The sequence below is a fragment of the Simochromis diagramma genome, unplaced genomic scaffold (assembly GCF_900408965.1).
Source record: "Simochromis diagramma unplaced genomic scaffold, fSimDia1.1 OVJJ01000355.1, whole genome shotgun sequence".
NCBI classification, from domain to species: Eukaryota; Metazoa; Chordata; class Actinopteri; order Cichliformes; family Cichlidae; genus Simochromis; species Simochromis diagramma.
Genome location: NW_024387174.1, coordinates 2,364,402 through 2,388,445, shown reverse-complemented (window position 1 = coordinate 2,388,445; position 24,044 = coordinate 2,364,402). Strand labels below are relative to the sequence as shown.

Below are 24,044 nucleotides of genomic sequence, written 5' to 3'. Positions count from 1 at the left end.
AACTCAATCTGCAGACATTTTACTCACTTACAGAAATTTGTTTTTCTCACGGCATTGTATGAAGCAATTTACGTCATATTTTGGTCATTTTTATGTCACTTGTCACCATTTGAAACGATATCATTAATAAAAAAAACCCCAAAATTAATTTGTCCTGTTTTACAGCCGTGTGAAGTGGAGAGAGAGAGACCCAAATGCAGGCACTGGCTTATGTGCAATGAGTGAGCTTTACTTACACGTGGTGTACACACAATACAACAGGTATGCACAGACACGAGCTTAACACTATCAGACATGGCAACAGGGAGGGAACACAGAGACACAGAACAGAAAGAGCTCAAAAAGTACAAATACTAGGACAGAAACCAAAATATTAACAGTGACTGTTTGTCACCTGTTTATAACTCGAGCTACCATCTTTTCTACACTGACTGCAGTACAGAGTGAGAGAGATGCTAATCTGTGCAATGAAGGATCACGACAGACAGCAGCTTATGTGCTCTCAAGTTTATCAAAGTTTATTATTTAATGATGTCACCATCATTCAGCAGGCTATTACAAGAATAGACATAACATGTAACTCAGAATAAAGATCTCTTATATCAATGATATTTGCAATTTATGACATAAAAACATTAAGCAGGTTTAAATTCAAATTCAAATTCAAATTCAAATTCAAATTTTATTTGTCACGTACACAGTCATACACAGTACGATATGCAGTGAAATGCTTGGACAACTGCTCGTGACCCAAAGAAAACAAAAAAAGGAAAGGCTATGAATAAGATAGGAAATAAATATGAAAAATTAAAAAGAAAAATTAAAAAGGGTAAATTTAACTAGGAAGGAATAAAATATAAATTAAGGTTAAAAATGAAATAACTGTACAACACAAATTAGAATGAAGGGTAAATTTAACTGGGAAGAATAAGATAAAATATATAAATTAAAGTTGAAAATAAAATAACTGTACAACAAAATACACAATACACAATATAGAACTATATAAGAATGTATGAAGAAATCTAAATATAAATATATATACACAATAACAGCAGCTGTACAAGTATTACCGGAAATGAAGAATATAGTGACCAGTGTTGTGCAAAAACAAAGTCCAGAAAGTCCAGTGTGTGTGTAAGAACCATATGTGTGGGTCAGTACTGTGTGGTGGTGTGATTGAGAGACCGTATCGCCTGCGGGAAGAAGCTCCTCCTCAGTCTCTCTGTGTTGGTCTTCAGGGAGCGGAATCGCTTTCCTGACCTCAACAGAGAGAACAGTCTGTTGTTGGGATGGCTGAGGTCCTTCACGATCTTCCTGGCCTTGGTCCAGCACCGCCTGCTGTAGATTGAGTGCAGGTCAGGGAGCTCGGAACGGATGGTGCGCTCAGCTGACCGCACAACCCTCTGTAGAGCTCGTCTGTCCTGCATGGTGCTGTTCCCGAACCAGGTTAAGATGTTTCCCGCCAGGATGCTCTCTATGGTGCACGAGTAAAAGTTCCTGAGCACCTTGGAGGGCAGTTGGAAGTCTCTCAAGCGTCTGAGGTGGTAGAGACGCTGTCGGGCCTTTTTCACCACGGTGTTGATGTGACAGGACCATGACAGGTCCTGCGTGATGTGAACTCCGAGGTATTTGAAGCTGTCCACTCTCTCCACTGGGCACTCGTTGATGACAGGGGTCTGGTAGTTCCTCTCCTGCTTAGTGCTGAAGTCCACTATCAGCTCCTTTGTCTTACTGACGTTTAGAAGGAGGTTGTTCCTCTGGCACCAGTTCTCCAGATTCCTAATCTCCTTCAGGTAGGCCGTCTCGTTGTTATCAGAGATCAGGCCCACCACGACGGTGTCGTCAGCAAACTTGATGATGGTGGTGGAGCTGGTAGTGGCCACACAGTCATATGTGTACAAAGAGTACAGCAGGGGGCTCAGAACACACCCCTGGGGTGCTCCAGTGCTGAGAGTGGTGGAGGCTGAGACATGTCCGCCCATCCTTACTGCCTGTGGTCTGCCAGTTAGGAAGTTGGAGATCCACTGACACATAGATGAGCTGAGTCCCAGATGCTCCAGCTTGGTGGTGAGTGTGGAGGGAATTATGGTGTTAAATGCAGAGCTGTAGTCTATGAAGAGCATTTTAACATAATTCCCCCTTCTAGTGTCCAAGTGAGTGAGTGATGTGTGGAGGAGATGAGAGATGGCATCGTCTGTGGAACGATTTGGACGGTAAGCGAACTGTAGTGGGTCCAGTGTGTCTGGTAGTGAAGAAATGATGAAGTCTCTGACCAGGCGTTCAAAGCACTTCATCACTACTGAGGTGAGGGCTACAGGGCGATAGTCATTGAGAGAAGCAGGGTGGGGTTTCTTCGGGACAGGAACAATGATGGACTCTTTGAAGCATGTGGGGATCACCGACTGAGATAAAGAGATGTTGAATATCTCAGTGAACACAGGAGCTAGCTGGTATGCGCAGTCTCTGAGGATACGACCTGGGATGCCGTCTGGTCCTGCTGCTTTCCTGGTGTTCACTCTCTTGAAGGCTCTCCTTACTTCATGCTCGGAGATGACGAGCACGTTTCCGGTGCTGGCAGTATCTTCCTGTCTGCAGCCGTTAGCGCCGCCAACACTAGCATTGTTGGAGACCTTAGCTGCAGCCTCGAAGCGAGCATAGAAAGTGTTCAGCTCGTCTGCCAGAGTCACGGCCGCGTTCGTCATACCGGTTGTTGGTGCTTTATAGTCCGTTATTGTCCTTAGTCCCCGCCACAGGCTCCTAGAGTCACTCTGTTGGAGTTGTGACTCTAGTTTCCTCCCGTAGCGCTGCTTCGCCTCTTTCACCGCCCTCCGCACGTTATATGACGCGGCTTTGTACGGGTCCATGTCCCCCGTCATGAGTCCCGTGTTGTAGGCAGCGGTGCGGGATCTCAGAGCGTCGCGGATGGTTTTATCCACCCACGGCTTCTGGTTGGGAAACGTTGTGATAGTCTTTGTCTCCACGGTATCATCCGCTAGTTTCCCGATGAATCCCACAACCGCTTCCGTAAACACGTTGACGTCATCGTCGGAGCTGTTCCTGAACATGTCCCAGTCTGCGTCATCGAGTGCGTCCTGTAACGCGGCCACCGATTGGTCCGTCCAGCGCGCGACCTTCCTCTGAACCGGAACTTCCTGTTTCAGCCTTTGTTTGTATTTTGGCATGAGGAAAATGGCGGCGTGATCAGATTTGCCAAACGGGGGGCGGGATTGTGCCTTGTAGCCGTCCTTGACCGTAGTGTAGCAGTGGTCCAGTGTCCTTTCACCTCTGGTGGGGCAGGTGATGTGTTGATAAAAGTTCGGCGCTGCGCGTTTGAGGTTGGCGCTATTAAAGTCCCCCGTCACAATAAGCGCAGCGTCCCGGTGTTGTGTCTGGTGCTGTGTGAGTGCCTCATGCAGCTCGCATAAGGCGGTGACCGTGTCCGCTTGTGGTGGAATATAAACGGCACTTACAATGACCGATGTAAATTCCCGAGGTAGATAAAAAGGACGACACATGATGGACAGTAGTTCCAGATTTGGTGTGCAGGAGCGTGTGAGAGGAACAACGTTCGCACTGTTGCACCAGTTGTTGTTCACCATTAAACACACGCCGCCTCCCCTTGACTTCCCCGAGTCCCGTGTCCTGTCCATGCGGTGAACCGAGAAGAACTCGGCCGGCTGGATGGCGTGGTCCGGCACCGCTGGGTTCAGCCATGTCTCGGTGAAGCAGAGGAGATTGCAGTCCCGAATGTCTCTCTGGAACTTTATCCTGGCCCTGAGGTCGTCAAGCTTGTTCTCCAGTGACTGGACGTTGGCGAGCAGGATGCTAGGCAGAGGTGTGCGGTGTGCACGAGCTCTCAGCCTGTTCCTGACGCCGGCTCGCTTCCCTCTAGGCCGCCTCCGCTTCCCTTTGTTCTCCCTCGAGATCTCACTCGGCCAGCTCGGATCCGGAGTTAAAAACTTCGAATTGTGAGTACATTGTAAACCAATAGAAACAAGAGTGTCACTGTCATACCTAATGTACCCAATGGTGATGATTTTGCCGATTTAGAAACGCTGAAAACTAACTTAAAAAACAAAGACAAAGAAAAAGTGGTCGGAGCAGTCGTGACGGCAGCCGACCTCACCGGCGCCATCTTTTAAAACATGGAGAACAGTGTGTGTGTGTCAGGCATTATAAACGGTTAGGAGGGAATAAAATAATTGAATGAAGAAATAAAACAGTTATGTTGTGATCAGTGTTGTATGTTATTTAGGTTTTATGTTGTCTAAAGTGATGTAAAAAATGATAAAGCATTAAACTGTAAAAAAAAAACATTTAGAATTGCACAGGTTGTAAAAACTTAAAATTACTTAATATTGTTGTTGCTGGCTGAGATTTAATGCCTCTAAATATTTGATGCTACTTCTGTCTTTATTTATCTTATTTTATTTGTGAATTGTCAAAGATGTAGCATCAAGAATGTTTAATTAAATTTCTCCACGTGAGCCATGAGCTCTGCTTTTTCCTTCATGGACGTCAGAGACTGAACTCGTTGCTTCCAGCCTGGTTTAGCTTCAGTTTTCTCTCCTTCAATAAGCACGTCGATGTGTTCTAGAGTGGACAGAGGGTTGGGCTTCAGTGCTATCTCTTTGAGTCTGTTCAGACACTCTGCAGATTTCTCCACCAGTTTCACCACCTCAGCCTGCAAACAGTCGTACTCAGCATTCAGTTTGTCAACCAGTGCTTGAACAGTCATCTTCTCTCCTTTGGCCTTCAAGTACATTTTTCTCAGCTCCTTTATTGTTCGTTTTTCTTTAACTTCTTTATACACCCATTTGTACTTCTGATTATAATGTACATTCCAAATACATTTACCTGGACACTGAGTACAGTATCCGTCTGGCCCCATTGCTGCACAGCCACGTTTATCTGCATCATTTGCTGTCTGGCAAGGGTAGTGGCAGGTGACATGACACTGCTGACAGTTGGTGATGTAGTTTCCAGACCTAGAAATGTCCTCCTGAACAGGCTTTTTGACAGTAACTTCAAACTCAAAGTTCTCATTTCTGCTGATCTCTGCTTCATATTCTTTAAGTTTCTCACTCGTCTCTTTTATCTCCTCAAGCTTGGCTAACCCAAGTTTCACCTGCACCTGCAGATTCTCAACTGAAATCTCGAGCTGCTTTCTTTCTCTGAGGACTTCCTTTGTCAGTGTCAAGCTTTTAGTTTCTATTTTATTCAGAGCAGCAAAAAACTTCTTTATACTTTTCGTCCCCATCTTCCAAAACATCTGATTGAAGTCCTCTTCATCATCATCATTATCATTGTCATCATCATCACTCATGCTTTCTGCCACAGCTGGTTTGTTGTTTATAAACAGCGCTGAATTATTGAATTTGAAGTGAACCGGCAGCCCGTCTTTTGTTTTAGGACATGGGACTCCTGCAGCATTGATCGCCTCGAGAACTGATGGTCGTTGACTGTTGGCAAATGTCACCAGAACCCTGATGTTTTCTGCCACATCTTTGCCAAAGATTGAGAGCACTGAATCGAACACATATTTCTGTGTTGGTGTGAGTCGTGCTAAAGCAGCCTGAGCTACAAAACACACAGCATCGATTTCACTGACACCATGTGAGGAAGTGAAGAGATTACGTAGCTGCTCTACAGTTTCTCTGTCTCTTTCTATGCCTCTTGTATCTCCAAAGCCTGGAGTGTCCACAATGGTCAGAGAGAACGGGATTTGAAATCCCTCCTGGTGGTTGATTTTGTACACAGCGACTTCAGAGGTCTGACTGTGAGCTTGTGATGTTGACTGAGTTTCATTCACTAAGTTAAAGCGATATGGATCCTCCCATTTAACACCTAAAATGTAATTGATCATCCCGTTGATGAGAGTTGTCTTCCAGCACCGGTTGCGCCCATAAGCATTATGGTGCGATTAGGTTTACTGAACTCTTCTCCAAAAACTAAAACTATTGCATCCATCGACATTGAATGTCGTGTTCTTTTCCAGGTGAATCCCTAAACAGGGAGAAACCCTGGTGGTGTTTCAAGTGGTTTGCTGACTTTTATTTTAACAGCATCTGAAAGCTTTATGGAGTCTCCTTCTTCTTTAAAAAGCCCAGACATTTCCTGTTGTGTTGTATTATTTTGTGAACTTAATGGAAACGTTTTTTCTAGTTCTAAAAAAGCAAATATTTGAAATTATGTGCAGTCAACTTAATGTCTTCTGGTCTCGAAGTGACTGAAGATCTGCATTTCGTTGCCCTGTACCTGTGCATGTGCAATGACAATAAAGTTGAATCTATCAGACCCAAATCTGCAAAAAGACAAATACTCAGAATTCAATCATAATACAAACTGGCACAGACTCAGATCAATATGACATATAGAAAGATGAAGTGGTGCTCAAATACAGTATCATTAACCATAACTGATCTCTATTTAACCTGAAAAGACTGCATTACAAACACAGAGAGATAATTTTGTAAGACGATGAAACAATATGCACGGAGACCAACAGCAGTCTAATATTGGGCATTTTTGTGATGCCATCAAAAATTGTGGACTACATGCTTTGTAACTGAGTCATGTACTGCACAGAAGTTGACAAAAGTTGTTCCACTTTGGAATTTTCAATTTCCAGATTCGTTCTTCATCAAAATGCAAGAAAAATGCAGCTATACGTCATAAAGTGATAACAAATTATGTTTATCCAGATGAAACAGAAAGAGTCTTATGTGGTTAGGTAGGATACTGAGGAGAACATCAAACCATTGGCACCATATACTAATTTTTATCTTTAATCCTCATGCTTTAAATATGCTTTATTGTATTATTTGTGACAGCACGTTTACTTTTAATGCCATATAATGCCATATATTAATATTACTAGTACATACTGTACTTCATTTAAGTGCATTCTTCAGTAAGGATGTGTAGAGAGAGATAACTGAAGCCATACCCACCCAGATTAAAAAAGGTATGCGTCATGTGTTGAGGAACCAGGACACACTAATGAGAAGTGGGCTACTGGAACAAGAAGGCATAAGTGGGCAAGGGATGAGAACAGGGAGCTGTTGGAATGCTACTATGCAAGCAACCCCAGCGGAAGGGGTTACATGACGAGGATGTCAGACCTCTTGGATCTTCTACACCCAAATTCCAGTTTGACGGCGAAACAACTAGTAGCTCAGTGTTCCAACATTCGGAAGAAGGAACTGTAATCCCAACTGGAGATTGATGAGGTACAACACAAATGCTATAGCAAGGGGGAGCCAAGACATCAGGTCAGGGGGGAAGATATCATTATCCCCCCCCCCCCCCCGAGATTGGGTACCAAGCCCCAGGTGTGACTGAAGGGGCGTCGAGTGTAAGAGAAGCTGACCTGAGATACTACTTCATTATGGTCAATTACCAAGACTACTTGAAGAACCCTCTGAAAGTCAAAGATGTGAATGCATCCTTATGGACAGTCCCTACTGCAATCACCATGGAAACTAAACAGCTGCACATGACATAACACAACACATAACAGCAATGCTCAGTGGCTAGTGGATGTATGAGCAGGTCACAGCAACCTCCCTGAGCAGGATCAACTAACCATCACTGTGGTAGACATCCAAGAAAGAGTCTCAAGCATGAAGAGTTGGAGAGCACCTTGCCTTGACATGATCCGCGCCTACTGGCTAAAGATGCTGACTTCACTCAATGAGTCTCTGGCAGCAGAAACTGAACCAGCTGCTCATGGATGAGAAACAACAGGAATGGCCAACTTCAAGCCAATGGCACAAGTTACCATCAAGTGCAGGATTTACCAAGGAAATCCCATTGGTGTTCTACATAGGCCTGAATGCTCTGAGTGCGATCATTCACAAGACTAGCTACGGATTCTGATTATGGAATGGAGCTCATCATCAGCCACTCCTGTTCATGAATGACATCAAGCTGTATGCCAGGAGAAAACAAACATCGATTCACTGATACCCACCACTAGGATTTACAGCAATGACATCAGAATGTCATTTGGACTGGAGAAGTGTACTTGGATGGTAACTAAGAGAGGGAATGGAGAAAGAACTAAGGAGATCAAACTACCCGAAGGTAACATTGCAGACATCGAGGGCAGCGACGAGTACCTGGGAATCCACAAGCAAATGAGAACCACAATGAGGCCTCTAAAGCTGCAACCACCAAATACCTGCAGAAAGTCTTGAGGAGTCAGCTGAATGGTAAGAACAAGATTTGGGCAATCAACACATACACCCTGCCGGTGATCAGATACCCTGCTGGGATAATGATGTGGCCAAAGCCGGGAGAAAGAAGCCACTGACATCAAGACAAGGACGCTCCTCACCATGCATGGAGCGTTTTGCCTCAAATCCAGCACCCTAAGATTGTACACTAAGTGAACGGAAGGAGGCCAAGGACTAGTGATTGTCAGAAGCACTGTCCAGGGTGAGACAACAACATCCATGAGTACATCACGAGATGGCCACTATTAACCATGTGCTTAGTGAATACCTCAGGACCAAAAACCTGAGAAATAAGAGGCACAAGAGGAGGAATCATCATGAAATGATGGCCCCGGCACGATATGTACCTCTGGAGTGGCTGACATCCAGTGGCTGACAAAGCTGGACTGAAAGACAGCAAAGAGACACTAATCAGTGGCAGCACAGGAACAAGCTCTAAGCACAAGATCCATAGAGGTTAGGTCTATCACACCAGGCCAAGACCCCAGGTGCAGGCTGTGTAAAGATGCCCCTGAGACAATCCAGCACATAACAGCAAGGGTGCAAGATGCTAGCAGGCAGGGCATACATGAAATGCCATAACCCAGTGGCTGGCATATTATACCGGAACATCTGCGCCGTGTGTGACCTGGGAGAAGGAAGGAAGAAGAACGTATGGTGGAAGTGAACAGGACAGCGACTGTGTAAACAAGTATGAATTCTCAGAAGTCCTCCGCACCCTCATTTACAGCAAAGCTGAAAGTGAAAGAAGAGCTGCTGCAGGAGAATTGCGCCTGATGCCTACATGAGCTTCAGATGAACACAAAGGGTCTTCATGACCAACACTCACATGTGAAATTTAGACAAATATAATGCCAAATAAAACTGGACTAAACTCATTTATTCCAGAATGTATACACTAAATGATGTTTTCCATAGGCCCAAGAACAGCACACAGCACAAGATCTGTACAATTACTGTTTCTAAATTACATCATAAATACTGCTCACATCAATGCACTTACAGTAGCCGCAGTAAAACCAAGAGGAAAATAATTCAAGTTTATATTCAATGGACCAAAATGTAATGACTTGGATATGGAGTTGGTTTCATGTTGGTCTATGACTTCATCTAGTACTTACCAAGTGAGGTAAATGAGGTAAATACAATCTCATATGAGTAACATGACCTTTTAAAGAACTAAGCCGAAATGCAGAAGTAGTGTTTCAGGAAAAACTTCCTTAGACAGCATTCTGACTTTTCTGTATGACTGTGAACAAAAATAATTTGGTGCACAAGTTTGATTCATTTTGGCTTTTTCTAATTTCTTAACATTTGATTTGCTGTAAAATGACAATCATAACTTTCAGCAGTGATTGGGTGAAGACCCAGTAGGTGAAGGAGTGAATTTTTAATGTGGGTGGACGGAGGACAGATGTCTTAGCTAACAACACAAACATCACAACAATACAAACGTAGTTATAGTTTGACATTTATTGATGCATCCATCATTCACCACAACAGACGTGAATGCTATCATGGACAAAAACATAATGAAGCTCATAAAATGATTTTATATATTAGTAACATTTACATTTGCACAAATGTGACTTTGCACTATATTTATCTTTTTATCCCAAATTTACTTTGAAGAGTTAAGGTTAGAAAATTAATTATTACAATTTAGTTCAATGTAAACAAAACAGATTAAGAAATGATATTGAAATAAACACAAAGCTGAGAGTAGTGTGTGTCAAGCAGACTGTGGAGAAGAGCAGAACAAATTCAACCAGAAAATAAAAAATCATTTTTGTCATTGTGCTGTGTTTACATCTTAAATTACTTGCAGTAGTACAGCCAAGTGGTGAAGCACGCACTTACATTGCAAAACAAGTTCAAACTGAACTGTGGTGAAGTCGTTCTCTGACTCTGGACGAGTTGCCTTGTTGACTTGGCTAAGGATTAACATCAAGTGATTCTTGATGACGCAGGAGTTTCTTGCCTTGCTCTATTTTAGCCATTGTCTCTGCTTTTTCCTTCATGGACATCAGAGACTGAACTCGTTGCTTCCAGCCTGGTTTGCCCTCAGATTTCTCTCCTTCAATAAGCATGTCGATGTACTCTGGAGTGGACAGAGGGTTTGCCTTCAGTGCTATCTCTTTAAGTCTGTTCAGACACTTGGAAGATTCCCCCATCAGTTTCACTACGTCAGCCTGCAAACTTTTATACTCAGCATTCAGTTTATCAATCACTTTCTGAACAGTCATCTTCTCTCCTGTGGCTTCCCGATACTTTTCTTCCAGCTCCTTTATTGTTCTTTTCTCTTTAACATCTTCATAGCCCCATTTGTACTTCTGATTAAAGTGTACATTCCAAACACATTTACCTGGACACTGATTACAGTATCCATTTGATCCCATTGCTGAACAGCTCCTTTTATCTGCATCATTTGCATAGGCACAAGGGTAGTGGCAGGTGACATGACACTGCTGACAGTTGGTGATGTAGTTTCCAGAGCCAGAAATGTCCTCCTGAACAGGCTTTTTGACAGTAACTTCAAATTCAAAGTTTTCATTTCTGCTGATCTCTGCTTCATATTCTTTAAGTTTTTCCCTCGTCTCTTTTATCTCCTCAAGCTTGGCTAACCCAAGTTTCACCTGCACCTGCAGATTCTCAACTGAAATCTCGAGCTGCTTTCTTTCCCTGAGGACTTCCTTTGTCAGTGTCAAGCTTTTAGTTTCTATTTTATTCAGAGCAGCAAAAAACCTCTTCATGCTTTTTGTCCCCATCTCCCAAAACATCTGATCAAAGTCTCCTTCATCATCATCATCACTCATTCTGTCTCCTTCAGCTGATTTGTTATTTGCAAACAGCGCTGAGTTATTGAATTTGAAGTGAACCGGCAGTCCCTCTTTTGTTTTAGGACATGGGACTCCTGCAGCTTTGATCGCCTCGAGAACTGGAGGTCGCTGACCGTCTGCAAATGTCACCAGGATCCTGATGTTTTCTGCCACATCTTTGCCAAAGATTGAGAGCACTGAATCAAACACATATTTTTGTGTTGCTGTGAGTCGTGCTAAAGCAGCCTGAGCTACAAAACACACAGCATCGATTTCACTGACACCATGTGAGGAAGTGAAGAGATTACGTATCTGCTCTACAATCTCTCTGTCTCTTTCTATGCCTCTTGTATCTCCAAAGCCTGGAGTGTCCACAATGGTCAGAGAGAACGGGATTTGAAATCCCTCCTGGTGGTTGATTTTGTACACAGCGACTTCAGAGGTCTGACTGTGAGCTTGTGATGTTGACTGAGTTTCATTCACCAAGTTAAAGCGATATGGATCCTCCCATTTAACACCTAAAATGTAATTGATCATCCCGTTGATGAGAGTTGACTTCCCAGCACCGGTTGCGCCCATAAGCATTATGGTGCGATTAGGTTTACTGGACTCTTTCCCAAAACTAAAACTCTTGCATCCATCGACATTGAATTTGTTGTTTGTTAGGGGGATGATATAAACCGGGAGATGTCCTGAACGTGATTCCAGCAGTTTGCTGATCTTTTTAACAGCATCTGAAAGCTTTATGGGGCTTTTTTCTCCCTTTAAGCAGCTGGACATTCTTGTTTTGCTTTATATTAATTAGCAAAGTTACTATGAAGACGTTGATCTTTCTCACTCTGTTTCTGTGCAGTCAGGGTCAATATCTTCTGCTCTGGAGGTGTTGTTCAGGCCCAAATCTGAAGAAATATAAAATATAAAAAAATATAAATACACAGAGTTCAAGTCATCAAGTTTAAATGGGAATGATCTGTGCTTAACAATGACTGTGTGTCTTAAGTGAGGGAAGACATTATAGATATTGAGGGAATGGCATTCTGCTCTATCGCTGTACTCATGGAGATGTCGAAGAAAAAAACGATCTATTTTTTTATGTAGAATTGTCGCCTTAGATCCTTAAATTAGCTTAAAATGGCTAAACTACACAAAAACCACCACATTTATTCTAAGCCCAAAAATTATCCCCACTGAAATAAAATCTTATGTTAAGATTTTAGTTTGGACTACTCACTTTCAGTTTTAAATTTATATATTATTCTTTAATGTGGTGTGACTTTTACCATTCAAAGCATGCAGTAAAATTTTACTTTTGTCTGTTTTCTGCAAGGGTGCTTTGCTAATGAAAGATAAGTTTTTTTCTTCCTTTCATCTGATTGGCCAATGTCATGTCAATCACAAATTTAACAATCCAATCAGAGAACAGATGGGTTTGGCTATTGGAGGGGTGCTTTATGGAGCTTCAGGTCCTTGAAGGGAATAAATGCCCTTTACATGCCAGCCCAGCGTTTTCCTTCATCACCAGGAAGGAAAAACAGTCTGTGGTCATCCGAGTTGGTGATTTTTGTGTCACAGGTCTACGTGTTTAATACAGGGACCTCCAGAGCCTTTTCAACAGCGCTGCGGACCTGGGGGGGCAGTGTTGTGGAAATGACACAGTCTCACTAGTGGGGATAGTTACAAAGCTTCTTCGTTATGAATTAGCGATACATGTTTTTATTGAACATTTGAAGATAAAAAAACAGAAACTCTTGTAGAGGACATAAAGTCAGAGATGGAAACGACAAGGAGCAGGTGCATCTAATACAGGTAGAGCTGCTGCAAAAACCCACCGAGCTCAGCAGCCAGCGCAACAAATCCTGGATCCTTGGCTTTGAGTTAGCAGTTAGCATTAGCAGCACATGCTGCACCCGATAAAAAAAACTCTGACATTATAGAAAAATAACACTTGTTACCTGGCTGTGACGATAAAACCAGATCAGTTGTGATATTGCTTCCTGGGGTCCTTGAATGGCATATGTACTTGGCTGTGATGACAAGTTGAAGGTGAGGCTGGAGCAGGTGTGGCCATCCGAAAAATGCAATATCAGGTTATTACCAGAGCTACTGATTGGTAAGGTGTGTCATCTCTCTTTACTCAAAAGACCGTTTTTTTAAAACAGTTTTATTGCAATGATAATTAGCACATGTGCTAGACCCACCATACGATCTAGTTGGAAGTTTGAGGCCAGCCCAGTCTCTGGTGAGGCCGAGGGCAGAGTTACAGTCTCTGAATGGGACGCACCAACGAGAATCAAAGACACATTCTTGTAAAGTGGCTCATTAACAAAAAATACAGCGGCCAGCTTAAACACAAACTTCAGGAGCAGACTCTTGCTGACTTCAAAGGAGGCAAAGGAGCGAGCCAGGTCCCTGGCTTGTAGTTCCTCTTTAACATCAGTGCTGATCAAAACAGAGGTCTCAGGAAACTGGAGTAATAAAAGAGTTCCTCTATTAAAGTAGATATGCTGTTAAGTCCAATGTACAATGAGCTCTCCAAGCCGGGAGACTGACAGACCTTAGGCATCCTACTCAAATCCTCTCAAACAAACTAGAGTCGCTGGGTCGATGGTGGTCTGTCTTTCTGTCAAGGCAGCCCGTGTAGCAGGCAGCGATTTGCAGGAGTCAGATTAGACTGATTGCATTGGCTAATTGTGCAGCTCCTCGGCCAAAGGTGGAAAAATCATTTTCTGTCCAGTGAACCACCTGTCACCTGACTCAAACAGGCTCTCGTCTACACTGTTCTTATTTTAAAGTGCTCTCCAAACAAACATTACTATTAACAGCTGGATTTTCCTGTTTCAAATTCAAATTCAAATTCAAATTTTATTTGTCACGTACACAGTCATACACAGTACGATATGAGTGCAGCTAGCCAAACGGCGCATACCTACTTACTGCTAAAGGGTAGTGATGTGTGATACCACTGATTTCGACGTATTTTACGTCCACATGTGACTCCGTTACGCTCAGCCATTGTTGTGAGTGCGCACGCCCAGCAGGGGCTGCGACACAATTATACAGCCGTATTTCGCCACACGACTATGAATGGCGGAAGAAGAGGAAGTAGTTCCTTCCAATTTAGATGATCCGAATGTTATAGTTTCTTCCCACTGCGCTCCTGTAAATGAAAAACTACAAATTACCCCAAAGTACTAAAATATCGATATTTTAATATGAGAATCGATTCTAGAACATAAATTACTAGTATCGGAAGAATCGATATTTCAATATCGATCCGCACATCACTACTAAAGAGACATGAAAGTAAAAGTGGACAGTCTATTGTTTCTTTCTTAGCATAGAACAATGATGGACTCTTTGAAGCATGTGGGGATCACCGACTGAGATAAAGAGATGTTGAATATCTCAGTGAACACAGGAGCTAGCTGGTATGCGCAGTCTCTGAGGATACGACCTGGGATGCCGTCTGGTCCTGCTGCTTTCCTGGTGTTCACTCTCTTGAAGGCTCTCCTTACTTCATGCTCGGAGATGACGAGCACGTTTCCGGTGCTGGCAGTATCTTCCTGTCTGCAGCCGTTAGCGCCGCTAACACTAGCATTGTTGGAGACCTTAGCTGCAGCCTCGAAGCGAGCATAGAAAGTGTTCAGCTCGTCTGCCAGAGTCACGGCCGCGTTCGTCATACCGGTTGTTGGTGCTTTATAGTCCGTTATTGTCCTTAGTCCCCGCCACAGGCTCCTAGAGTCACTCTGTTGGAGTTGTGACTCTAGTTTCCTCCCGTAGCGCTGCTTCGCCTCTTTCACCGCCCTCCGCACGTTTATATGACGCGGCTTTGTACGGGTCCATGTCCCCCGTCATGAGTCCCGTGTTGTAGGCAGCGGTGCGGGATCTCAGAGCGTCGCGGATGGTTTTATCCACCCACGGCTTCTGGTTGGGAAACGTTGTGATAGTCTTTGTCTCCACGGTATCATCCGCTAGTTTCCCGATGAATCCCACAACCGCTTCCGTAAACACGTTGACGTCATCGTCGGAGCTGTTCCTGAACATGTCCCAGTCTGCGTCATCGAGTGCGTCCTGTAACGCGGCCACCGATTGGTCCGTCCAGCGCGCGACCTTCCTCTGAACCGGAACTTCCTGTTTCAGCCTTTGTTTGTATTTTGGCATGAGGAAAATGGCGGCGTGATCAGATTTGCCAAACGGGGGGCGGGATTGTGCCTTGTAGCCGTCCTTGACCGTAGTGTAGCAGTGGTCCAGTGTCCTTTCACCTCTGGTGGGGCAGGTGATGTGTTGATAAAAGTTCGGCGCTGCGCGTTTGAGGTTGGCGCTATTAAAGTCCCCCGTCACAATAAGCGCAGCGTCCCGGTGTTGTGTCTGGTGCTGTGTGAGTGCCTCATGCAGCTCGCATAAGGCGGTGACCGTGTCCGCTTGTGGTGGAATATAAACGCACTTAGAATGACCGATGTAAATTCCCGAGGTAGATAAAAAGGACGACACATGATGGACAGTAGTTCCAGATTTGGTGTGCAGGAGCGTGTGAGAGGAACAACGTTCGCACTGTTGCACCAGTTGTTGTTCACCATTAAACACACGCCGCCTCCCCTTGACTTCCCCGAGTCCCGTGTCCTGTCCATGCGGTGAACCGAGAAGAACTCGGGCGGCTGGATGGCGTGGTCCGGCACCGCTGGGTTCAGCCATGTCTCGGTGAAGCAGAGGAGATTGCAGTCCCGAATGTCTCTCTGGAACTTTATCCTGGCCCTGAGGTCGTCAAGCTTGTTCTCCAGTGACTGGACGTTGGCGAGCAGGATGCTAGGCAGAGGTGTGCGGTGTGCACGAGCTCTCAGCCTGTTCCTGACGCCGGCTCGCTTCCCTCTAGGCCGCCTCCGCTTCCCTTTGTTCTCCCTCGAGATCTCACTCGGCCAGCTCGGATCCGGAGTTAAAAACTTCGAATTGTGAGTACATTGTAAACCAATAGAAACAAGAGTGTCACTGTCATACCTAATGTACCCAATGGTGATGATTTTTGCCGATTTAGAAACGCTGAAAACTAACTTAAAAAACAAAGACAAAAGAAAAAGTGGTCGGAGCAGTCGTGACGGCAGCCGACCTCACCGGCGCCATCTTTTAAAAACATGGAGAACAGTGTGTGTGTGTCAGGCATTATAAACGGTTAGGAGGGAATAAAATAATTGAATGAAGAAATAAAACAGTTATGTTGTGATCAGTGTTGTATGTTATTTAGGTTTTATGTTGTCTAAAGTGATGTAAAAAATGATAAAGCATTAAACTGTAAAAAAAAAACATTTAGAATTGCACAGGTTGTAAAAACTTAAAATTACTTAATATTGTTGTTGCTGGCTGAGATTTAATGCCTCTAAATATTTGATGCTACTTCTGTCTTTATTTATCTTATTTTATTTGTGAATTGTCAAAGATGTAGCATCAAGAATGTTTAATTAAATTTCTCCACGTGAGCCATGAGCTCTGCTTTTTCCTTCATGGACGTCAGAGACTGAACTCGTTGCTTCCAGCCTGGTTTAGCTTCAGTTTTCTCTCCTTCAATAAGCACGTCGATGTGTTCTAGAGTGGACAGAGGGTTGGGCTTCAGTGCTATCTCTTTGAGTCTGTTCAGACACTCTGCAGATCTCTCCACCAGTTTCACCACCTCAGCCTGCAAACAGTCGTACTCAGCATTCAGTTTGTCAACCAGTGCTTGAACAGTCATCTTCTCTCCTTTGGCCTTCAAGTACTTTTTTTCTCAGCTCCTTTATTGTTCGTTTTTCTTTAACTTCTTTATACACCCATTTGAATTTCTGATTATAATGTACATTCCAAACACATTTACCTGGACACTGAGTACAGTAATCCATCTGGCCCCCATTGCTACACAGCCACTTTTTTCTGCATCATTTGCTATCTGGCAAGGGTAGTGACAGGTGACATGACACTGCTGACAGTTGGTGATTGTAGTTTCCAGAGCCAGAAATGTCCTCCTGAACAGGCTTTTTGACAGTAACTTCAAACTCAAAGTTCTCATTTCTGCTGATCTCTGCTTCATATTCTTTAAGTTTTTCCCTCGTCTCTTTTATCTCCTCAAGCTTGGCTAACCCAAGTTTCACCTGCACCTGCAGATTCTCAACTGAAATCTCGAGCTGCTTTCTTTCTCTGAGGACTTCCTTTGTCAGTGTCAAGCTTTTAGTTTCTATTTTATTCAGAGCAGCAAAAAACTTCTTTATACTTTTCGTCCCCATCTTCCAAAACATCTGATTGAAGTCCTCTTCATCATCATCATTATCATTGTCATCATCATCACTCATGCTTTCTGCCACAGCTGGTTTGTTGTTTATAAACAGCGCTGAGTTATTGAATTTGGAGTGAACCGGCAGCCCGTCTTTTGTTTTAGGACATGGGACTCCTGCAGCATTGATCGCCTCGAGAACTGATGGTCGTTGACTGTTGGCAAATGTCACCAGAACCCTGATGTTTTCTGCCACATCTTTGCCAAAGATTGAGAGCACTGAATCGAACACATATTTCTGTGTTGGTGTGAGTCGTGCTAAAGCAGCCTGAGCTACAAAACACACAGCATCGATTTCACTGACACCATGTGAGGAAGTGAAGAGATTACGTAGCTGCTCTACAGTTTCTCTGTCTCTTTCTATGCCTCTTGTATCTCCAAAGCCTGGAGTGTCCACAATGGTCAGAGAGAACGGGATTTGAAATCCCTCCTGGTGGTTGATTTTGTACACAGCGACTTCAGAGGTCTGACTGTGAGCTTGTGATGTTGACTGAGTTTCATTCACCAAGTTAAAGCGATATGGATCCTCCCATTTAACACCTAAAATGTAATTGATCATCCCGTTGATGAGAGTTGTCTTCCCAGCACCGGTTGCGCCCATAAGCATTATGGTGCGATTAGGTTTACTGGACTATTCTCCAATACTGAAACTATTGCATCCATCGACATTGAATGTCATGTTCTTTTCCAGGTGAATCCTATAAACAGGGAGAAACCCTGGTGGTGTTTCAAGTGGTTTGCTGACTTTTATTTTAACAGCATCTGAAAGCGTTATGGAGCCTCCTTCTTCTTTAAAAAGCCCAGACATTTCCTGTTGTGTTGTATATTATTTTGTGAACTTAATGGAAACGTTATTTTTCTAGTTCTAAAAAAGCAAATATTTGAAATTATGTGCAGTCAACTTAATGTCTTCTGGTCTCGAAGTGACTGAAGATCTGCATTTCGTTGCCCTGTACCTGTGCATGTGCAATGACAATAAAGTTGAATTCTATTCTATTCTATTCTATCTGCCAGACCCAAATCTGCAAAAAGACAAATACTCAGAATTCAATCATAATACAAACTGGCACAGACTCAGATCAATATGACATATAGAAAGATGAAGTGGTGCTCAAATACAGTATCATTAACCATAATTGATCTCTATTTAACCTGAAAAGACTGCATTACAACACAGAGAGATAATTTTGTAAGACGATGAAACAATATGCACGGAGACCAACAACAGTCTAATATTGGGCATTTTTGTGATGCCATCAAAAATTGTGGACTCCATGCTTTGTAACTGCACAGAAGTTGACAAAAGTTGTTCCACTTTGGAATTTTCAATTTCCAGATTCGTTCTTCATCAAAATGCAAGAAACATGCAGCTATACGTCATAAAGTGATAACAAATTATGTTTATCCAGATGAAACAGAAAGAGTCTTATGTGGTTAGGTAGGATACTGAGGAGAACATCAAACCATTGGCACCATATACTAATTTTATCTTTAATCCTCATGCTTTAAATATGCTTTATTGTATTATTTGTGACAGCACCTTTACTTTTAATGCCATATAATGCCATATATTAATATTACTAGTACATACTGTACTTCATTTAAGTGCATTCTTCAGTAAGGATGTGTAGAGAGAGATAACTGAAGCCATACCCACCCAGATTAAAAAAGGTATGCGTCATGTGTTGAGGAACCAGGACACACTAATGAGAAGTGGGCTACTGGAACAAGAAGGCATAAGTGGGCAAGGGATGAGAACAGGGAGCTGTTGGAATGCTACTATGCAAGCAACCCCAGCGGAAGGGGTTACATGACGAGGATGTCAGACCTCTTGGATCTTCTACACCCAAATTCCAGTTTGACGGCGAAACAACTAGTAGCTCAGTGTTCCAACATTCGGAAGAAGGAACTGTAATCCCAACTGGAGATTGATGAGGTACAACACAAATGCTATAGCAAGGGGGAGCCAAGACATCAGGTCAGGGGGGAAGATATCATTATCCCCCCCCCCCCCCGAGATTGGGTACCAAGCCCCAGGTGTGACTGAAGGGGCGTCGAGTGTAAGAGAAGCTGACCTGAGATACTACTTCATTATGGTCAATTACCAAGACTACTTGAAGAACCCTCTGAAAGTCAAAGATGTGAATGCATCCTTATGGACAGTCCCTACTGCGATCACCATGGAAACTAAACAGCTGCACATGACATAACACAACACATAACAGCAATGCTCAGTGGCTAGTGGATGTATGAGCAGGTCACAGCAACCTCCCTGAGCAGGATCAACTAACCATCACTGTGGTAGACATCCAAGAAAGAGTCTCAAGCATGAAGAGTTGGAGAGCACCTTGCCTTGACATGATCCGCGCCTACTGGCTAAAGATGCTGACTTCACTCCATGAGTCTCTGGCAGCAGAAACGAACCAGCTGCTCATGGATGAGAAACAACAGGAATGGCCAACTTCAAGCCAATGGCACAAGTTACCATCAAGTGCAGGATTTACCAAGGAAATCCCCATTGGTGTTCTACATAGGCCTGAATGCTCTGAGTGCGATCATTCACAAGACTAGCTACGGATTCTGATTATGGAATGGAGCTCATCATCAGCCACCTCCTGTTCATGAATGACATCAAGCTGTATGCCAGGAGAAAACAAACATCGATTCACTGATACCCACCACTAGGATTTACAGCAATGACATCAGAATGTCATTTGGACTGGAGAAGTGTACTTGGATGGTAACTAAGAGAGGGAATGGAGAAAGAACTAAGGAGATCAAACTACCCGAAGGTAACATTGCAGACATCGAGGGCAGCGACGAGTACCTGGGAATCCACAAGCAAATGAGAACCACAATGAGGCCTCTAAAGCTGCAACCACCAAATACCTGCAGAAAGTCTTGAGGAGTCAGCTGAATGGTAAGAACAAGATTTGGGCAATCAACACATACACCCTGCCGGTGATCAGATACCCTGCTGGGATAATGATGTGGCCAAAGCCGGAGAAAGAAGCCACTGACATCAAGACAAGGACGCTCCTCACCATGCATGGAGCGTTTTGCCTCAAATCCAGCACCCTAAGATTGTACACTAAGTGAACGGAAGGAGGCCAAGGACTAGTGATTGTCAGAAGCACTGTCCAGGGTGAGACAACAAACATCCATGAGTACATCACGAGATGGCCACTATTAACCATGTGCTTAGTGAATACCTCAGGCACCAAAAACCTGAGAAATAAGAGGCACAAGAGGAGGAATCATCATGAAATGATGGGCCCCTGCACGATATGTACCTCTGGAGTGGCTGACATCCAGTGGCTGGACAAAGCTGGACTGAAAGACAGCAAAGAGACACTAATCGTGGCAGCACAGGAACAAGCTCTAAGCACAAGATCCATAGAGGTTAGGGTCTATCACACCAGGCAAGACCCCAGGTGCAGGCTGTGTAAAGATGCCCCTGAGACAATCCAGCACATAACAGCAGGGTGCAAGATGCTAGCAGGCAGGGCATACATGAAATGCCATAACCCAGTGGCTGGCATATTATACAGGAACATCTGCGCCGTGTGTGACCTGGGAAGAAGGAAGGAAGAAGAACGTATGGTGGAAGTGAACAGGACAGCGACTGTGTAAACAAGTATGAATTCTCAGAAGTCCTCCACACCCTCATTTACAGCAAAGCTGAAAGTGAAAGAAGAGCTGCTGCAGGAGAATTGCGCCTGATGCCTACATGAGCTTCAGATGAACACAAAGGGTCTTCATGACTAACACTCACATGTGAAATTTAGACAAATATAATGCCAAATAAAACTGGACTAAACTCATTTATTCCAGAATGTATACACTAAATGATGTTTTCCATAGGCCCAAGAACAGCACACAGCACAAGATCTGTACAATTACTGTTTCTAAATTACATCATAAATACTGCTCACATCAATGCACTTACAGTAGCCGCAGTAAAACCAAGAGGAAAATAATTCAAGTTTATATTCAATGGACCAAAATGTAATGTCTTGGATATGGAGTTGGTTTCATGTTGATCTATGACTTCATCTAGTACTTACCAGGTGAGGTAAATGAGGTAAATACAATCTCATATGAGTAACATGGCCTTTTAAAGAACTAAGCCGAAATGCAGGAGTAGTGTTTCAGGAAAAACTTCCTTAGACAGCATTCTGACTTTTCTGTATGACTGTGAACAAAAATAATTTGGTGCACAAGTTTGATTCATTTTGGCTTTTTCTAATTTCTTAACATTTGATTTGCTGTAAAATGACAATCATAACTTTCAGCAGTGATTGGGTGAAGACCCAGTAGGTGAAGGAGTGAATTTTTAATGTGGGTGGACGGAGGACAGATGTCTTAGCTAACAACACAAACATCACAACAATACAAACGTAGTTATAGTTTGACATTTATTGATGCATCCATCATTCACCACAACAGACGTGAATGCTATCATGGACAAAAACATAATGAAGCTCATAAAATGATTTTATATATTAGTAACATTTACATTTGCACAAATGTGACTTTGCACTATATTTATCTTTTTATCCCAAATTTACTTTGAAGAGTTAAGGTTAGAAAATTAATAATTACAATTTAGTTCAATGTAAACAAAACAGATTAAGAAATGATATTGAAATAAACACAAAGCTGAGAGTAGCGTGTGTCAAGCAGACTGTGGAGAAGAGCAGAACAAATTCAACCAGAAAATAAAAAATCATTTTTGTCATTGTGCTGTGTTTACATCTTAAATTACTTGCAGTAGTACAGCCAAGTGGTGAAGCACGCACTTACATTGCAAAACAAGTTCAAACTGAACTGTGGTGAAGTCGTTCTCTGACTCTGGACGAGTTGCCTTGTTGACTTGGCTAAGGATTGACATCAAGTGATTCTTGATGACGCAGGAGTTTCTTGCCTTGCTCTATTTTAGCCATTGTCTCTGCTTTTTCCTTCATGGACATCAGAGACTGAACTCGTTGCTTCCAGCCTGGTTTGCCCTCAGATTTCTCTCCTTCAATAAGCATGTCGATGTACTCTGGAGTGGACAGAGGGTTTGCCTTCAGTGCTATCTCTTTAAGTTTGTTCAGACACTTGGAAGATCTCTCCATCAGTTTCACTACGTCAGCCTGCAAACTTTTATACTCAGCATTCAGTTTATCAATCACTTTCTGAACAGTCATCTTCTCTCCTGTGGCTTCCCGATACTTTTCTTCCAGCTCCTTTATTGTTCTTTTTTCTTTAACATCTTCATAGCCCCATTTGTACTTCTGATTAAAGTGTACATTCCAAACACATTTCCCTGGACACTGATTACAGTATCCATTTGATCCCATTGCTGAACAGCTCCTTTTATCTGCATCATTTGCATAGGCACAAGGGTAGTGGCAGGTGACATGACACTGCTGACAGTTGGTGATGTAGTTTCCAGAGCCAGAAATGTCCTCCTGAACAGGCTTTTTGACAGTAACTTCAAATTCAAAGTTTTCATTTCTGCTGATCTCTGCTTCATATTCTTTAAGTTTTTCCCTCGTCTCTTTTATCTCCTCAAGCTTGGCTAACCCAAGTTTCACCTGCACCTGCAGATTCTCAACTGAAATCTCGAGCTGCTTTCTTTCTCTGAGGACTTCCTGTGTCAGTGTCAAGCTTTTAGTTTCTATTTTATTCAGAGCAGCAAAAAACCTTTTCATGCTTTTTGTCCCCATCTCCCAAAACATCTGATCAAAGTCTCCTTCATCATCATCATCACTCATTCTGTCTCCTTCAGCTGATTTGTTATTTGCAAACAGCGCTGAGTTATTGAATTTGAAGTGAACCGGCAGTCCGTCTTTTGTTTTAGGACATGGGACTCCTGCAGCTTTGATCGCCTCGAGAACTGGAGGTCGCTGACCGTCTGCAAATGTCACCACAATGCTGATGTTTTCTGCCACATCTTTGCCAAAGATTGAGAGCACTGAATCAAACACATATTTCTGTGTTGGTGTGAGTCGTGCTAAAGCAGCCTGAGCTACAAAACACACAGCATCGATTTCACTGACACCATGTGAGGAAGTGAAGAGATTACGTAGCTGCTCTACGATCTCTCTGTCTCTTTCTATGCCTCTTGTATCTCCAAAGCCTGGAGTGTCCACAATGGTCAGAGAGAACGGGATTTGAAATCCCTCCTGGTGGTTGATTTTGTACACAGCGACTTCAGAGGTCTGACTGTGAGCTTGTGATGTTGACTGAGTTTCATTCACTAAGTTAAAGCGATATGGATCCTCCCATTTAACACCTAAAATGTAATTGATCATCCCGTTGATGAGAGTTGTCTTCCCAGCACCGGTAGCTCCAAGAACCATTATGGTGCGATTAGATTTACTGGACTCTTCTCCAAAACTAAAACTCTTGCATCCATCGACATTGAATTTATCATTTTTTAGGGGAATGACATAAACCGGGAGATGTCCTGAATGTGATTCCAGCAGTTTGCTGATCTTTTTAACAGCATCTGAAAGCTTTATGGGGCTTTTTTCTCCCTTAAAGCGGCTGAACATTCTCGTTTTGTTTTATATTAATTACTAAAGTTACTATGAAGACGTTGATCTTTCGTTGATCTTTCTCGCTCTGTGCAGTCAGCATCAATATCTTCTGCTCTGGAGGTGTTGTTCAGGCCCAAATCTGAAGAAATATGAAATGTAC

At 43.2% G+C, this 24,044-nt stretch overlaps 3 protein-coding genes and 1 pseudogene across 3 annotated transcripts; all 4 read right to left on the bottom strand.

The window, feature by feature from the left end:
• Nucleotides 1–4,159: 4,159 nt before the first annotated feature.
• Nucleotides 4,160–5,973, bottom strand: LOC120744882 (annotated as a pseudogene).
• Nucleotides 5,974–9,698: 3,725 nt separating this feature from the next.
• LOC120744796 lies at nt 9,699–12,040 on the bottom strand. Its single transcript, XM_040049363.1, has one exon. The coding sequence runs from the start codon at nt 11,840–11,842 to the stop codon at nt 10,178–10,180; it is 1,665 nt and encodes a 554-aa protein (XP_039905297.1). The 5' UTR covers nt 11,843–12,040; the 3' UTR covers nt 9,699–10,177.
• Nucleotides 12,041–16,958: 4,918 nt separating this feature from the next.
• Nucleotides 16,959–19,714, bottom strand: LOC120744881. Its single transcript, XM_040049472.1, has 2 exons — nt 19,646–19,714; nt 16,959–17,985 (listed from the first exon to the last, which is right to left on the bottom strand). The coding sequence occupies exons 1-2, from the start codon at nt 19,712–19,714 to the stop codon at nt 16,963–16,965; spliced, it is 1,092 nt and encodes a 363-aa protein (XP_039905406.1). The 3' UTR covers nt 16,959–16,962.
• Nucleotides 19,715–21,755: 2,041 nt separating this feature from the next.
• Nucleotides 21,756–24,044, bottom strand: LOC120744795. The gene is made up of 2 exons (XM_040049362.1): nt 22,161–24,044; nt 21,756–22,044 (listed from the first exon to the last, which is right to left on the bottom strand). The coding sequence occupies exon 1, from the start codon at nt 23,897–23,899 to the stop codon at nt 22,235–22,237; it is 1,665 nt and encodes a 554-aa protein (XP_039905296.1). The 5' UTR covers nt 23,900–24,044; the 3' UTR covers nt 21,756–22,044; nt 22,161–22,234.